This window comes from Stegodyphus dumicola, chromosome 9, assembly GCF_044657685.1.
Source record: "Stegodyphus dumicola isolate Sdum_Otavi_A_Nest chromosome 9, ASM4465768v1".
NCBI classification, from domain to species: domain Eukaryota; kingdom Metazoa; phylum Arthropoda; class Arachnida; order Araneae; family Eresidae; genus Stegodyphus; species Stegodyphus dumicola.
In genome coordinates, this window is record NC_140776.1 from 101,177,082 (window position 1) to 101,196,430 (window position 19,349).

The 19,349-nt window shown below is 34.5% G+C and overlaps 1 protein-coding gene across 1 annotated transcript in view; it reads right to left on the reverse strand.

Moving 5' to 3' along the window:
- Nucleotides 1-19,349, reverse strand: part of LOC118194764 (BAI1-associated protein 3-like) — a 282,557-nt gene that overhangs the window by 88,855 nt on the left and 174,353 nt on the right. The window contains exons 11-15 of the mRNA XM_085823822.1: nt 19,184-19,307; nt 18,953-19,077; nt 18,771-18,861; nt 17,355-17,414; nt 12,194-12,291 (exon numbers count right to left, since the gene is read on the reverse strand). Of these exons, the coding sequence (XP_085679948.1) occupies nt 12,194-12,291; nt 17,355-17,414; nt 18,771-18,861; nt 18,953-19,077; nt 19,184-19,307 (498 nt within the window). The remainder of the gene's footprint in view (nt 1-12,193; nt 12,292-17,354; nt 17,415-18,770; nt 18,862-18,952; nt 19,078-19,183; nt 19,308-19,349) is intronic.

The following is a 19,349-nucleotide window of genomic DNA, read 5'->3' on the forward strand; positions in this document are numbered from 1 at the left end:
TAAGTTGTGCAAATGGCAAAATACTTCTTTTTTTTAATATTTCTATTTGGGAACTGAAAAATAATTATTGTAAAAATGCAGTGGTGGTACTATAGTTTTTCAATTTTTGGTTAGGTGGTATGAGTTAGTCGAAAGGTTGAGAACCGCTGATTCTAGAGTGAAGATGTCATCTAGAGGGGGGAAAACACTTCATGCAATGAAAAGGAGAAAAAAAAAAAAAATTAAAGCATTTTGAAGCCATCTAGAGAGAGAAAAACCTTCGTTATAGAGTATGTCATACTTTAATTGCTTGTAAGTTCTTGAAAACGTATCTTTTTCTGTTTGTAGTACTTATTTTTCATTTAACTGTAGTTGAAGAGAGCAAGCAAGAAACACTTTTCCTAAAATAAAATCTATCCTATTTCACATTTTTCTTACACTTATCTTTACTTGGCGTATTATATATTCGTGTATCATTGGCGCATTATATATTTGTTCCTTATTAGCTTCATTTCGATGTTTAGGGTACATTCAAAAAGTCGTAACTTAGTAATATTTCCTGAATCACCGTATTTTGTCGACAAAATGCTAGTACTCTAAAATGCGTTTACTTTGATTATATTAGAACTAGACTAGAAGAGAAACACGCTAATGTGACAATCAGAATCGTAAAAACAACCTTGTATTTAGCGTAAGTATATTGAAACACTCAATCGATTTCGAGGGCAGCTAAAGGTCCCTCCTCATCAGAAGAAAGAAATACATAGTAAGAAGAAAAATAAAGGGGAAGGAGACTCAGAAACAGGTGGTCCTTATCAGCACTGCACGTGGTTATAACCGGATTTTTAATCAGAGTTACACTGGCCGCCTACTTTTACTGAGTCAGGCTATCTGATCAAACATGTAACACAAAGGACAAGAAAAATTAGCGAAGTTAAAAATAGGGAGCTAGGGGCAACTGAAACTTTACGCTCAAAATCTGAACTTCGAATAATGGAAAGCAACCACTGAACGGATTTTTATACCCTCTGGCAGTACCAAACGCGAGGAGGTAACGCCATCTATCGGCAAAAATAACTGAATTAAGATAGTAGAATTTTAAAGGCATTAGGAAGGACTAGATTGGACTTCAAATCATTAACTAAACAGGCTAAATCTTTGTGAACATGAAAAGCCTCAAGAAAATCCAATTCACCTATAGAAGAAGCCTTTTGGATAATTTTTGCAGACCCAAAGTCAAAATTATGGTTAAATGTCCAACTATGATACGCAATTGAAGACTTGTTAATTTCGCCTTTTCTGACATAAGATTCATGTTCCTTGATACGAAACTTCAACGCTCTTTTTGTTTGGCCAATATATCTGAAACCACACTCACACGATATACTATAAATTCCCCAATAATATTAATGACCTTGTCGAGCTTCCAGTTTATCCTTCTGTTAGCTATAAAATTGCACGGATTCTTCAGAAATTCAATTTTCAAGTCGGTTTCTCTCCTATTAATAAAATTCACCCTTCGATTCTAAATGATTGCGTTTCTGTCTTGAATTCTTGGGGAATTTATAGTATATCGTGTCAGTGTGGTTTAAGATATATTGGCCAAACAAAAAGAGCGTTGAAGTTTCGTATCAAGGAACATGAATCTTATGTCAGAAAAGGCGAAATTAACAAGTCTTCTGCGTATCATAGTTGGACATTTAACCATAATTTTGACTTTGGGTCTGCAAAAATTATCCAAAAGGCTTCTTCCATAGGTGAATTGGATTTTCTTGAGGCTTTTCATGTTCACAAAGATTTAGCATGTTTAGTTAATGATTTGAAGTCCAATCCTGTCCTTCCTAATACCTTTAAAATTCTGCTATCTTAATTCAGTTATTTTTGCCGATAGATGGCGTTACCTCCTCGCTTTTGGTACTGCCAGAGGGTATAAAAATCCGTTCAGTGGTTGCTTTCCATTATTCGAAGTTCAGATTTTGAGCGTGAAGGTTCAGTTGCCCCTCGCTCCCTATTTTTAACTTCGCTAATTTTTCTTGTCCTTTGTGTTACATGTTTGATTTGTTTACATGTTTGTACTACTTTTACTGAGCCTGGCTCAGTAAAAGTAGGCGGCCAGTGTAACTCTGATTAAAAATCCGGTTATAACCACGTGCAGTGCTGATAAGGAGCACCTGTTTCTGAGAATCCTTCCCCTTTATTTTTCTTCTTACTATGTATTTCTTTCTTCTGATGAGGAGGGACCTTTAGCTGCCCTCGAAATCGATTGAGTGTTTCAATATACTTACGCTAAATACAAGGTTGTTTTTACGATTTTGATATTAGAACTACTTCAATGGAAAAAAAAATGACTGCATATGCACTGAGTTGTCTAACATTGCAAACCACAACAGTTACACATTCATAAAACAAACATTTAGACATTTAAAGTAAAGATTCCGAAAGCAATATAGTTTTCCTGACTGATATTGCTAAAAGGTGAAATTCGGTGAAGATACAGGTTTGATAATAAAAGGGTACGGCACCCAAAGGAAAATATAACTATCGCTCAAACAGCTGAAAAAGAGGCATCAAATCAATCTGCTAAGTTTCAGAGAAAGGTAAATGCCTTTTAAGGAAACTTTTAAAAACCGCTGTTTCTGAAGCAGACTTCTTACCACATGCTTCCGATTTCTGAGCTATTTATCATTGGGTTTTAAAAGTCTCATAAGTTACACTTCAGAATGCTTGCCATTTTGCTGCCGACTGCAAAATACGTCAAAGTTTGAGAAAAACGTTTTCAGCAATTTTTCTTTTATGTGGCTAGGAAGCTGTATAGACTTTTAATGCTAAATCAAATTTTAAAACTATTATGACATTTGAATATTATGATAATTCTTTTAATCTTATATAATAATATAATTTGTTTTCATTAATCTGAATTAATTGACAAATTATTAATTTATTTGAATTTTTTAGTCTATCTGATATTGTTTTCATTCATTTTTTAATATCTGGAGGGTATTACGACCTAGCTATAGCCTGAAACACAGTTTCAAAAGAATTATATAAAAAATAGCATTAAATAAACTTCAAAGCTTTTCGTTTAACACTTCGTATACGGTGAATCGTAGAATTGGTTACTTGAATATAGTGAAAATTATCCAAAAGGAAGCAGAGGAATCCGAAAATCCCAGAAATTCATGAAAGAAAATATCAGACTAAAGGTTTGAACGCGTCATTATAAACTTGAAAGATCTCAACTGAAGTTAGAAACAGGATGACTGCAGTGAGGCAGCAGCATTTTCTCACTAATAGCTAGACTTTCTCTTAGCCAATTCGCCCACCGATGGCTTAGCAGTTAGATCACTGAGCACTGGTAATTTGTTCCGGTTATAAATTCCGGAGAAAGGGCTGGCTGCTTGAGAGTTTTTTGGTTTTCCTTAAGTTTACTGTAAATAAGACTCAAGACATTAGAAAGCCCTCTACGAAGGTATATCTTACTTTAGGCAGATAACCCCAGTATGCTTTGCAGTAATCTGATAAAGCATAATAAAAAAAAGCCTAAAGTAGTTTAGTCTGCTTATCCCAAGAATGTTGCGAAGTATGCGCCAGAGACTGATATTACACCCACTAGACTCTCCGACGACACACACCCGACATTTCTGGAGTCTAATCTTTATCCTTTGTTTCAGGCAAGACTATGCTGTCAAGGGCGACAAACCATTCGTCAAGAACGGTCGAGTCCATCCATCAGTTAGCCAGTTCATCGTTGGGAACTTCTTGTGGCATTTCTCCAGCAAGAAGGAGGAAAATGCATAACACATAACCAAACTTCATGAGAGATTCGAACTCACATCATTGGTTTCGGGATAGCACTCAAATATTATTAACTACTGTACTCTTTAGAGGGTTAAAGACAAACATTTGTTGGCAGATTATTCTCAGTTTCGTGCCTGCCCAGTTATCTAGTCCAAGATCAGACATATATAACGTGAACATTAACAACTGATAAATGGCTCACTACTTAATTTCAGATAAAAAGTCCTAATGCAATACTTTCTAGCCTAACTATCATGTATCTTTTTTTTCGAGGATAACGAAGCGCATTAAAATATTACATTTGAAAGAGAATTAAAAAATATTGAATTTTATCAATTTTACATACAAGGTGGCAATCGTACCTTTCTTCTGTCGTAACTCCAATTTCTTCCGATAACATTAATTTAGAAAGTTTTAAATTAATTTGGTACTTGTGTATAGCCGATACCTAATGATACACTACCAACAATAATATTCACCTCTGCTCTCTTTAGAGCATAATGACAAATCTAGATATATCTGTCCATCTTCGAGCGTAGCGGCAACCCTAGAAGCTGTTGTAGATGATACTTCTGTATTACTCGCGATGTATCGCTGAGGATCGTGTAATGCACAACTACTATAACTGCTTGACAAGTTTTTCTCTAAATGAAACATTAGAATAAACTGTTTCTCTCTAAACGAAACATTAGAATAAACTATCAGCTGCCTGAGTGTTTTTAATTATTTCTGAAAAGACATTTTTTAAAATTAGCACTTATATTTCATTTCGTATACGTAGGCTAACATAACTTAATGTACAGGGTGATTATAATTAAAGTCGCGATTTGAAAACGCTCTAACTTTAAAATTACTGATCAGAATGACTTGATATTTTACCAGAACAATCTTGATGAAATGAAATTTTGTTTGGTGAAGAAGAAAATGTGCCGGTAGAGGGCGTTGTCAGGGTTCACATTGCTGTTGTGGGGGTATGAACATTCCTAAAACTTGACATGCCCACCGCAGACATAGCTGTGATAAAAATGCAGAATAATAGCGGAACACGTAATGTTTCATCGTGACTGGCAAAGGAGGATCGCGGTCTGCTCGTGAAGCTTTTCAATCAGACCGATGATTCTACGTTAACAGATATCACGAAGTTTTGGACATTAAAAGGCATAAAATCCGGCTCCATGACCACTTACGACCTGCGGAAAATGATAGGTAAATTCGAAGAGACCGGTATTTAAGACCGGTGAAACGACGTAGAGGACGAAAACTAGTTTCGGCGGCGGCAGTGAAAGATGGGGCCACAACGTTACAAGAGTAAACGAACAGTGATGTAGGACGCAGCAGTGCATAGGAAACTGGACGAATATTGGATATGCTTATCATTACGGTGCGTAATATCTTATAGAAGATCTTGCGCTGTTATCCGTGCAAGATAACTCTTGTGCAGGTGTTGGTACTTGCTGACCTGGAAATACGAGAATCGTTTGCATAACGATTTTTTGCCCGGAGGGAAGTGGACAATAGATGGCCAGGAAACATTCTGTGGTCTGGAAAAGCCCATTTACATTTGCAAGATTTTCTAAATACGCAAAATTGCGGGATATCAATGATCGAGAATCCGTTCTCGCTACAGCCATTACCTCTTCAGTTTAAAAAGGTCACTTATGGTGCGGAGTAATGGCAGCGTTTCTCATCGGTCCGTTCTTCTTCGAGTCACACCTGCGGATCCCGTTAACTGCAACGTTTCTGTCAAAGCAGCATGAAGTACTTTTACTTAACCATGTCCTTCCGGCAATTCAGCAGCTTCAGTGTGTGGGTCGTATAATATTCATGTAAGATGGTGCTCCTTCGGACATTGTTACCTGTGTGAAGCAGCTGCTGATCGCTCATAAAATCATAAAGTCATAAGCCGCCATTTCCCAACAGGGCTGCTACGTTCCCCATACTAAACCCGTATGATTTTTGGCTTTGGGGATACCGGAGGAATGTTGTTTACAATGGATGGATTGGGAATCTGGCAGATTTGAAGGGAAGCATCACGCACCACATTCATAACATCAGCACCAATGCCTTCCGAATTGTTGTGGAACATGCCGTTTTGCTCTTCTAACTAGTAGTGGAGCAAGGTGGAGTCCATCTCGAACAACTTATGCTTTAATCATCCGTAAAGTGTTTGTTTCATGAAACTCCTCTTTTTCTCTTGTCACTATCATTGTTTCCGCTGTAAGCATGTATTCTTTAAATTGTTCGCTGTTAGCACGTCTTTTCGCCTGTCGTAAGCTTTTGGAGTTTAATGTCTCCTTTCGGCTAACAATATTCCTGTGTTTAATCCATTTAAGCCTTACCCGTGATAGCGCCATCTATCGGCACGTTTTGAAACTATTGTTTTTATTTCACCAAACAAAAATTCCATTGTCTCACGATTGTTCTGGTAGATTATCAAGCCATTCTGACCGGTAGTTTTAAAGTTAGAGCGTTTTGAAATCGAAACTTTAATTATAATCACCCTGTATTAAACTGCTGTAAGGTGTCAGCTTTGTAAGAATTTAATTACCATAACTAATGAAATTTTGAGAGGAATTTTAGATATTTATTAAGAACAGCAATTAAATCAAAATAAAACTCATAAGTGTACGAAAACAAATGTGTCATTATCTCTCACTATTCGCTTAGTAACGAGAAGCAAAAAAGATATATAAATAGGTAACCTGAAATTATTTAATTTAAACCAACTGAAAATAGTTTAATACAAATTGATTGCCTAAGCCTGGAATAAAAGATAATATAAATTAAATATCATAAATAATTACCAATGAGTGCTTTTTCTTTAAAAATACCAGCTAATAAATTTATCTGAATGTTCTAAACAGCAGGTTTGACTGTCAGATATTGCCGATGGCAAGATTTCTAAAGTTAATATATTAAAATCTGATTTTTAATTCTGATTGCTTTTAGTAAACGTGCTACCAGAAACTTTAAAATGATGATTATATTGAATTTACTCTGCCTCATTGTTTTGAGTCTATTGTAGCTATCTGTAAAGCAACTAATATCTGTGAAACGTGATAATACCCTAAGAAAGCGTATTCTGATGCGCCTGAAAGTTGTTCTGTATTTAAAATACGATGCAATGCGTATATATAACTTATTTAAATCTTAAACATATCGTGAGTAATTTACATAATGTTTTAAATTTATACTACGGATTTATATAGCAAGGACTACGTTTTATTTAAATAATTAAGAAATTTGATGAAATGTTTTTTGAATTTTTTCCTAAAATACCTTTAGCATTAATCTTTTGGTATGGTACGATTCTATATCCGTATGTCTGCTGAAGATTCTGCCATCTCAAAAAAATTATTCTATGTCCTTAATTAATAAGACATTTGCATATATTAAATCTTCGGAAATTACTGGAGATAAATATCTACCCACAAAATATGTTTTCTAGAATCTTTGATATTTATATATTGTTAATCAAACTTAGACCTCTCAATCATGAAGGTTTTAATCTAGAACGAGGGTGCTATACCCTGTGACCTTGCTAGTCTAATAGCGCCATCTCTATCTGAACTCTCTTTTGAACTTATTAATCTCGATGTTTGGTGCTGAAACTCGATCTTGGAATTGTAAGGACCACGACCGGACGCCTTGAACGATCAAACTAAAACTGCACTTTCAGTTCAATAGCTAATGTATCCGTGTCTATCGAAATAAGCGAAATCACTGCAAATCTTTGAAACATGCTCAACGTTTACAATATTTAGAAAAGCAAGGATGCTCTTCATAAGTATTGCGATCATTTATTTTCTACAGTACAGAGTTCAAGAATCATAACGTAAACAAAGTATATTTTAAAACTAAAATAATGTGACAAATTCCAATTATTAAACATGTGTTCCTACACTGATGTGTAAATGAAAGAGAAATTATTAATGAAAAATAAATGCTTTCATGACTATTAGAGTTCTCAACACAGCGCTCAAAAACACATTTAAAACAATTATATTCAGCTTCGTGCAATAATTCATCAATTTTCATTCACATACGGATTAAGATGCTCTGCTCAGTTAACTTTAAACATTCATAAAATAAAAATAAGATAGAATCTAAAAGGTCTTAATCTCCACATAAGAACTGCATATCTTCGATCACAAAACTTTCAGTTCTTAGCTGGACGTGATGCAACTCGAACGACGCAAGCACGCACTGGGGAATGTCATTATTTCTTATACCCTTGCTCTCCAAAATACAAGGAAGGATAAACACAGAACTTAGTCGAATCACGGGCTTCAGATCACAAATATTTCAATGTGCTAGATGTACGTGCTATCACTTCCACCGCAAGAACACGCAAGGGGTATTGCGATAATTCAATATATTTCCCTTCGCTTAAAGGACGAAACAGGAAGCGGCACATGACACAGTCGACCAAACCAAAAAGGCGGCCAATTATCGTCTACCCCACTTTTTATTTCAGGTACCACTGTACAAATATTAGATTTTCAAGAGCAGGAAACATAAAAAATCAACAGTGACAGCACAGGGATTCCAACTACAAATCTTTCAGTTTGCTAGGTGGACATGCTATCCAAGAGATAGGTACAGTAGAATACGATAATTCCTTATATGATGAGTAGCTAATGTCTGTTAGCTATTTTCCATATAATATCTTACTTAAGACATTTAATTCTGATTACAGAAAGGTGAAGAACAACGAATCTCATTTAGGAGAGAATCTCCATTATCAGAGACAATGAGATAATGCTTTACTACCATGATTTAAGTTTTCCCTTTATGTTAAAACCCTATGGGATGTGTTTTTCTTCGTTTAGTTTGCTATCCACTTTTTGAGTTAACCATATACTTGGTCTAAGTGACAATCCTAAGGTGGCATAACATTTGATTGATTTAAACGACTTTCTGCTAATTTTTGAAAAAAATGGTCACCATTCATTCTGAGCAACCGATTACTGATTTTAAATAAAGAATAACACAAAATTAGATTACATACGTATTCGCACAGCTAATATTTATAAATTAAGGCTCCTAGTTTCTCTCGATGTATTCGAATGAATTTATCAATCAACTGAATAAATGCTGTCCTAAATTTACGAAGATCAGTACCAGTATATCTTGTTCATTATTAAAATATATATTAATTAAATCTGTGAAGAACCTAACTTGAAAATAAACATTTGAACCTACATCTGAAAATAAACATTTGAACCTACATCTGAAAATAAACATTTGAACCTACATCTGAAATTAAACATTTGAACCTACATCTGAAAATAAACATTTGAACCTACATCTGAAAATAAACATTCAGGCGGTAATCATAAGATGATACTTACTTTAGTTTTGAATAAGGAGACATCTGGAAGATACTGATTTCTTTCTTTGCTAAGTATAAATGATAGTTTTAGATCACTTAAATTATAAACAATAGCTTCTTAATATTTTTGAGATTATAGATACTACTAAGGGAACATTTTGATTTTCTTTAGAGAAATACCAGAAATTGGTAGTGACAATCAGTAACCATATACTCTAGACGTGCGTATAATGTGGAAACTAAAGATAAGTCTTCCTTAAAATTTTAGTTAATTTGGTTTTCCTGTATAAATTTAAGTCATCAAGATACTTTGAAGAAGGATCACATGACAAATGAGCAGTGCGCTTGAGAAGACTCAAACCGTGGACCTCTCGAATATGCGCCGAGTCTGCTACCGTTACACCACGAAGGCATGCTGGAAAAAGAGAGAGAAAATACCTTATATACTCCCTCTTTCAAAGGGCGAATGGGATTAAAGAACGCAATCGCCAAATCCTGGTAGTGAGGAATAAAGCAGGAGAGTTGAAAAATGTGCAATGCCCTCGCTGAGATTTGAACCCTGGGCCTCTTAAATACGCGCCAAGTATGCCACTATTACACCACGAAGGCGTCCTGGGAAGGAGAAAACACCTAATACATTTAGTATTCTAAAATTTAGGTATGAAAATGGTTCGTGTTTCTGCAGCTTAACTGAATTAAAATTCAAAGATCGTGCTAAATGACAAGCTAAACTGAGCACAAATTCTTTTGCAAAATTAATATTCATAGAAACTGAGACTTGGACTATAAATTAACAAAATTTGCACATGTCAAAAATTGTAAAAATCTATTTCAGATTTTAATCTTCTGAATATCTGTACGCATAAATAATATCTGCGATATAGTTGATATTTACAGTCGTTTATCTAAAGTTCCTAGCCACTAGATAGCCAAAACATTTTAATAAATTTCCACAAATACAACGTTGTTCAAATATGACCGAGAATGATTGTTTTCACCAAAACATTTATTTGCAATTAGAGAATTAAACATATATGACTCTTCAACGTTACTATCCTGGAGAATCGATATATTTTTGCCAACATTATGGTAGCATTTTCATGCCCTTTTCGTAGAAGTTTTCATTCGGTTATTAATCCACTCCTGAACAAGACGGTGAACGTGTCATTAGCCAAAAATTTATTGCCAAGTGAGATTTAAACCTGGGATTCCGAAATGAAATGATCGACCCACATTTCATGGACGGTCGCTATGGGCTTCAAAATGCATCCACTTCATCTTTAAACCACTGTATTCGAGAAATGCATGTGCATTATTTTGTTCTCGTTTGTCAACGAGTGTGGAATCCACCGGGCATACATCTTGCCATAGTCCAAAAGCTTTTCCACAATGGTTTCTACACTAGCAACATTAATTGAAAGCATCAGCGCAAGTTATTTGAAAATGATCTGCCTAGTCTCATAAATAACTGCATTTACATGATCATTGCTTGTCAGGATGAAAGATGTTCTCCGCGCTCCCATCCCTTAATGAAGTACTTAAGCTTCGTTTACACTTCGTTCGTACTTGAGTCATTTTACAGTCATAACAGGTTAAGTCGAGCTTCGTTGCTGAGCAACCAGACCGCTACGTCACAGAAACTGGTTTAAGGATTTTGCCTAAAAGTTTTAACTTTTCAACTTTGTACCAATTAGGTATAAGAACTACCGATCACAGTGAAGTAAAGACTGGTCGATGGTTTCGCTAAACCAGCTACATATTTATGCATGCACAACTTTCCCTTCCTTGACTAGCTGTGGCTTTAAACCCTGCTAAACCGGTGTGGATGGATTAAGTGACATTTATGCCTTAAACCACAAAGCTTTATTACAACAAAATCGTCGTCTGAATGAGGCCTTTACATAATTCAAATGTTTGGGTCCTAGGCAGACACTCTTCTCCACACTGTACTCGAGTCATTGTCAAATTTTATATATGTCGACGTTTTCTAGAACGAGAAATTTGATCACAATACATTGTTCCTCCCTCTTAGGCGGCTGATGTTCTCTCATCATTCTGACAACTGAATAGGTTCTAATCTCATGGTAGTGTAGTGGCTGTACTCAGCGGAGAATACACCGTGTGTGACCATAAGCAATGGTTTGCAACAGCATCACTCCTGATCATACTTAAATTCCCTATTAATTTACAGCTATATTTCACGGTACTATGCGAATACTTTAATGGCAAAATTGAAAATTTCACAAAAAATCTTAGAATTCTTAATTTTATTTTTCTAAAAATACTGTAGGCTGGCAGAGGGCATTCGAATGCTGAATACTGCTATGTATAGTACCTTGTTAACACATCAGCATAACCTTTCCTTATTTGGATTTTTTTTTCTGAAGCTATAAGAACAGTATAAAGAAGAATTAGCAAGAAACAGAAGAACAACGAGTTTTTTTCATGTGTTTCATTTACAGCTTTAAGCAAAAAAAAAAAAAAAAAAAAAATCAAACAAAGTTATGTTGAGTTATAGTCACAAATAATTTAGATTCAATAATTCAAATTCAACTTTACTGATTTTTCTCTACTACTACTACTTTCTCTCTACTACTTTTTTCATCTGGCAAATTCTTTCGTTATGCACATGAAATAGGTTTGATTTTGCAAGTTCAATTGCCCTTTTCATCTTAGTTTAACTGCTTTAAAATGTTAATCTCATGTAAAATGTTTAAAGGCCGAAATATTTCCTGTTTTGCGATCGGCAAATTCAAGACAACCATACCTGAGAGGTGCAATAATTATACTTTTATGAAAATGACGTATTGTTTATTGTGTGCTACGCTATTTACTACTACTGAAAAAAAGACCAATGCTCACTTGTTTACATTGTTACATGCCTGATGTGTAATAAAGTCTCCTCGATAACACAGTCTGAGCGAAGTACTGAAGGGATCAAGACAGCAGAGAGAAGAAGGGAAAGACAAAGAAAGAGAAACGGTTAAAAACAACAACACATAAAGGGGAAACATTTTTCTCTTTTTTATCTGTTCGCTACTCTGTTAGCATTGGAATAGAACTTACGACTCCTATATCTACCTTTCAAATTCTTCATTGTAGTATTTGTAACCCTTGTAGATGTCGTTATTTAATGCGTTGATCAGATCGATGAGGCCTCTCAAGGTCGATTTGGAATCCTAGAATAAAAGTTAATATAGAAAATTAATATGATATATCAAAAAGAATAAAATTTTTGCTCTAAATAATACGGATACATTATGTCATGAAAAATTAATGAAAAAAGTTCAGAATATTAAAAATCTAATATTATTAAGCTATAATAACTGCATGATTCGTATTTTCTGGATATTAATATTAATAAAGAAGTAGTTTCAAACTCTGGTAATTAATTCTAAAAATATTCGCTGTATTAAGTCTTTTGTCTACCTTCAACAGCGCCCAGTATACACTCAACGCGTCATTTCCGCCCACACGTTCTAATACAAAGTAAACTTTTGAATCATTCTGCATGTGTAGTAATAAATTGGCATTTATTAAATTTCCCAGAAATAATTTAAATAAGTGGTAACAATTTACAATTTCCACGTAAAAGCCAACAATTTGTGTGCATTTCTTTAAAAAAATGGTGGGGGGAAGAGGAGAATTCACAGCTTGCAACATTCATAAATATTTCCTTTCTTTAACTATCCATATGTATCTGATAGCCTTAATGATTATTATGTCTGTTCATGTAGCCCTTTTTCAGGCTTACGGCTCTTAATAGCAAAGGATAAAGTTTAACTTGTGTCAAATAATGAAAAGAATTAGTAAGAGAAACAGATATATTCCCAAGGTTTCAAAAGACACGATTGCCTAATTTGCCATGGTTAACGTACAGTAGATCCATCTCAGAGGGAATGTATCAGCTTTGGTGGCAACGTCTAGCTGTTTCTACCCAGGCCCTGAATATCCCCATGCCCAAATGAGTGAAATGAGTGAGTGAGTGCACCGCTATGATGGCTTCCGACCATGGACATGAACCAAACGGAATTATATACCATCACGGCGGGGAAGACTCCAAAGTAACAAGGTTGAATATTACATACTAATAACAGGTTTTACATATTGATAACTGCAGGCACTAAGCGTTATTCTGGTTATCTGCTTTAAGTTCTGAACATTTGAAACATAATATTATTCACGGTTGTTTCTGCTTAGGCAGTGTCTTGAGATTTTCTCTATTTTATCAAGGGCTATTCTGTTTTTGAGTGTTTTAGACGTCCACATTGCCTAGGCAAAGTCCGCTGGTTTCTTCAAGTGCCAGCTTCTTCTATGTACACAATGGAAGTAAAAATGGTTCGTGTCGCCTTCCTCTCCGCATTCGCAGAAAGGAGTATCCCTAAGTCTGAATCTGTTCAGGTATACATGAACATGGGAATGGTCCATGATCTGTCAAGAACTGTGTTAGGCTAGCACAGTGGGTCTTTATTTCCATGTTAACTTTTGGCAGTAAGCGAAATGTCCTTCGTCCTACCTCTGCCTCTGTCCATCTACTTTGCCAATTTTGTAGGAGACTTGTCAAAGTTGTTCGCTTAATATGAGACCAAGGAAGTTTAGTTGGTCTTCCTAATATATCCATAGCCCAGTCCACTAAAACATCTAATTTTCCTTTTAAAAACATGAAAATATTTTGTTGAGCACCCTGGAAAGATGCGGCTTTTAGAGCACCTAGATTGTCTTTATCGGGTCCCGTGTTCACTATTTCAAAATTTACTCCGAGCCCAGTTTTTATTTTAAGTATTGATTTCAAAGTTGAACCGATTTTTTTTTATTGGAAGTGCAAAGCTACGGGTATTTGAAAAATTAATCCAAGCAATTTAAGGAGCAGACCCAAACGCAAAGAACAAAAGAGTACTATGACTTTTCTTAGATGTATTATGCACGTTATCCTATCTTTTACTTCATAGGATATACATCAATAATTGTAAGATTTATATGTGCCTGAAAGGTCTGTAAAATGTCTTATATAAAATTTTTTCTGTTTTCCTTCTGATTAACTTCTGAGATTCGCCACTCAGCGCAGGATTTATGTATAAGCTACACAAGCTATAGCTTAGGGCCTCAGCTTTCTTGGGGGACCGCAAAAAATCCTCTTGGGTATCCGAAAATTATATTTGGCACTGACATATTTTATCTGGACTTATAAGACTCCCATACCTCAAATAGGTTAGGGGTCTTATCAAATCTAAATCCGGCCCTGTCTCCACTAGTCTATTATCAACGTTTTCATAGGAATTTACATAATTTTACACATTACTTTTAAAGTGTTTGTCTGTAAAACAAGCACGAGCAGTAATATATTTAATATAGTATTATTTTATTACCATGAAGTCTTTCAATGAACATGATTCATTTTGTAAGCTTATTCATTTTAATTTAAAGGTACTAATTTTATTTTAATTATTTAGGACCAGCTGAGTTAATGATTTTAACGGGCGAAAAGGATACTTCTTCAAATGAAAACCATGTTGATGTGCTTCAACAACGTCAAGGGAAATATTCATGACGAATTCTTTTCTAAGAGAACAAACTGCCAGTGCAATGGGTTACTTTATATATTTACAGTAGAGAATTATTGAATTAGACATAATTATTCACCGCATCGTTTGTAGTTTCATTATATGTGACAATACGCTAATACACCAAGCAGCGACTATACAGGATATTTTCCTAAAAAAATAAGCGTTTTGTTCAAGTAGCCCACCATCTCCTTAGATTTTTCATGCTCTGTGATTTATTTTCCGTTTCTCAAAATTGAAGTAGCTATTGAAAGAGCACTTCTTTGATGACAATAATGACATCCAAAGAGCATAATGATCTCTTATGCAACCATGAGTTGATGAAATTATCTCTTGTGCAATTAGTCTTTCAAAAAAAAAAAAGAAGTTTATCACTTAAAAAGGCTCAATCTGTTAGAGACATTTCTGGAAATGGTAGAGATAAGAGTAGTTGCTTGATATAAGAAGCAGTCATAAAGCTCAGAATGGTGATAGGGTCATCACATAATCTGAAAGTTTAAGTTGTTCTCATCCATGAAAATAAACTTCTGAGATTGTTGAGGAAGGTGGGAGTTGTCACTGAATATCGTGCTAATCCAAGTGGAACGATTCGGCACGAGTCATTTGTTTGGTCAATGGCAATACAATATGCCACCTGATATAGATGCTCTATCCATTAGATATGAGTGAATAAGTTATAAATTCATTCCCTGATGCACTAATAGCTCGATGGAGGAAGGAGAATGTTACGAATGAACAAACTGAAATGCTTAGCAACACGATACTTATGTAAACATCAGTGTGTTAACACCACCTAAAATTTTGTGTTTGATAAATAAAAGAAACATCTTCCGTTGCAAATAACTGTTGTTGAAATAATTTTTTTTTGATTGTTAACTCGTACTTCTGTAAACATTTTGTCGTGAGTAGCTATAAATAATAATGCAAAACTATTTTATAAGTGTGTCTGAATTCAGTTTTCTCCATCCCGTAATTTTAAACGATACATACGCTTGAAATAGAAATTTGCCCTGGATATTACATTAACCAGTCCTCACCATTACCACAAGAGGACTTCCTTTCCTTTCCCGGTTTTGTAAGGTCGAGCCGCCTGTTCTATCTACGTAAAATGGGTACATTTTGCATAAAAACACACAATGCATTTTGATTACTTTCTTTGCTTTTTATTTGTTTTGATTTGATTTGAGGTCGTGGTCCCATCCCACTCAGCCAACTTTGTCGTAAGGTTGCCTTTTTATCTACTTTTCAATTTTATGCTTTCATTAATTAATTATTATGTTACGAAGACGCGCAAATGAAGCCACAAAAAGCAGCTTTAGCACTCGGCTAGTTAAGACTGACTGTTCTATTCTATGAGACTCAACTGATGTTTACTATTTCTTTTTAAACTTTATATAGTGAGCGGCCACGCAGGTAATCATGGAACTACCTTACTGAAAGCGATTCAAATTAATTCCTAAAAATAAAATTGATAATATTTTACCCTAAATTTATTTTTCAAAGCAGTAGAACAACAATGTATAAAAATCATTAGGCAGGATTTAACGCTCTCATGTAGTTCCCACACATTCCTTAGTTCTATTCATTTTCATGTATGTTTAAACTAAATTTCTTTTCTAAGTTGACTTTTTACCAGAATATTATAATTTTCAGTACCTGAAATTCAAATTCATAGTTTAGACTCTAACTCGTGCAATTTTAGACTCTGAAGCGTTTTACATTTAGCAGAAATCTTGGCATAATGCAAAACAAATTTTCTTTAATGACGTTACAGTAGTAGTCGGAAAAGAGTGTCAGTGATGGTAACCTCAATTCTAGATCTGATATTTTTTTTTAATTACATGCGGTAACCGATAAAGGACAGCAGTCTCTATTTAATGAAACATGATCCTTATTGAGATGATGATCCTTAGAGAGGCGATAATGATGAGAAACATCTTTAGAATGTTTTGTGTTTACAAATGTTCAAATTGCAGTCATCAGTTCCCCTCCCAGATTTATCTGCATCAGCGTAGGAAACAAGATCGTTTGCATATATAATCCTGGCCACCACATCATATCGCATCAACATGCTATAGCCGACTATATATGAATTTGTTCACGGAGTTTTCAAATTCCTTTTGAATAATTAAATTTTGCGTACGGTCCAAATTATGTTCACAAAATTCTAATCAAAAGGTATGGAAAATGAATCCTTAAATTTATTTCCCTTACGTAAAGATTTAAAACATGAATATGACCATTTATTCTGTATATATTATGACACAGATTACAGAATTTTTATTTTAGATTTTTCATTATTAGAGTTATGCAAAATGTCTATTTCTCTTATTAATGGGTCATTTCTCTGAATTCTCAAGAAAATTCATAAATCATATAATAAAAATCACTTCCACAGCAATCCAAAATACAACAAGAGTCAGTTTAAATTTTAGAATAAAAACACTACGGTCATTTTTTGTTGTTATGTTAAATTTTCTTTTTATTAATTATAAAATCCTGTATATGTACACATACATAGATATATATATATATATTTATAAGAATTTAAGTATTTAAAAAACTTATAGTTAATTATTAATTTTATTTTTAGCTAATATTTAACAAATTATTTGATTCTACATTAATTATTAATTTCAAAAGCTTTACAGGAATAAAAATATGCTTTTCATATTCATTACCTTTTTGGTCTGTAATTCGGCTAGGGCAAGCTGAGTATTAAACCAATCTACAGTGCCTTTCTGTAAAAGACAAATAAAGCTTGATATTATTATTAAACTGACAACAACTCATTATAGCAATTAAAACAATATTTCCTAAAAGATAGCAAACATTCACTTCATTGCAATGTAACATTACAAGATGTCAGTTCATGAATCAGCGATAAGTGCTAATAAACGTCGAGGAATTTAAGATATCACACTATCAAATCGCAGGACTTAAAAAATCTCCTATAAATAAATATGTCTTGTGAAAAGGGTATTAATTTAATATAATTTTTGCAATTTCATGTAGGAAATAGTTGCCTTCGACTAGACTGTTATACTATTTAAGGCTTTCCCAAGTGCCACTTTTATAAACTAGGCTGTTAAAAGCTTGAACATTTGTATGCCTTAGCTACACGTCTGAAATCCTCATTATGCATAGCCTCATGTTTTTCCTTTATATCGTTGCAATTTCAGTTTGAGCCGTATATTTTAATTATTATATTGATCTTGTGCGTTTTATTTATTATTTTCATAATTTTTGTTTTCACTAGTCTTCTGAAAGCAGGAAACACGCAAAATCAGTCATGTTTTCGTCGGGATTCGAACTCCAAATCTTTCCATTGCCTAGCCTAGCATGCCAACAATTACACCAAAGCACGCGATGAGGTTGGAGAAATTTCTTATTATTATACCCTGTTTAAAGGGGCAGTTGACTCGGCAGAGTGCAGTCCTAGTCTCCAAATCCCGATGGTGATGAAATGTCGTCCACCGCCTTTTTAGTCAGGTGCCACTGTAGAACCTTTACGTTTAGTAGTGTTTTATCGTTTACTTATCGTGAGCAGGAAACAAGAAAAATCAGCCATGCCCTATCCGTGACTCGAACTGCGGGCATTCCAATTTGCTAGCCGTAAATATTCCCAGTTACACCACCAAGGAATGCAACGAGGAAGGAAAAAAGCTTCTTATATTCATCCTTATTCTGGAGCCCTGGCATTCAATATGCGAATCATTCATTTGCTACTTGAATGTACCACTGATTACTCCACAAAAGCACGTAGTGTGAAATTAGGAAATTCCTTATAACCTGTGTAGATAAATGTTTACTTTTAACGTGTGTAATGGCAAAAAATAGTTTGTGCAATCATGCGTTTTGCCACAAAATAGCATAAAAATGTGCAAAGAGGTTAAATGTTAAAAACCTGACCACAAATCTGTTTATAATATTAGAAAGAAATAATATAATAAATGTAATATAATAATAATAGAATATAATATTTGTAATATAATAATAACTATATAATAGTATATATTACTGATAATCTATTGATAAGATTATATGTATACAATATATGATCTCTTTTGTGGGTTAACTAAGAGAAGTTTACTCACTTTTAAGCTATTTGTAATCTCAACATGTAGGTCATGTCTAAAAGGGCAGCACCATTTGAAAGCCTTTTGGCCATGGAGTACAGATAAACATCTGCACATGAAGAAAAAAATATTTTTATTATGAACATCCATACTACACTTTAAAGGAAATTTTGAATGACGGTTTAAAAATAAAGCAATACTTGAGCAAATGGGTGAGCTTGTGTTGAGCCAGGGTATTTCCTGGTGGGAAAAGATCTCTATGCTTCTGCATAAGCTTCAGGGAGAAATCCAAGAAAATGTTAAAAGATTCCGCTAAGGCTGCCTCCTGTCAAACATATAACCATAACTCCAGTTGCGATACATAAGGAAATTGACATTTTAAAGTAATTTATGTACAAAATATTCTTTAATGGCTGGAAGAAACGATATACCTCATCTCTTGAAAGTGGGTTTTCCTGTTCACCCCATGCTCTACTAAGATCATCCAGCAGTTGGTAGAGTAAGGCATAGTCCAGAGGCACTTCCATGAGCTGTCTGCTGTACATGATCCAACGACTAAGAACAGAATGATAACATTCCAAATGGGCAAAACATGGC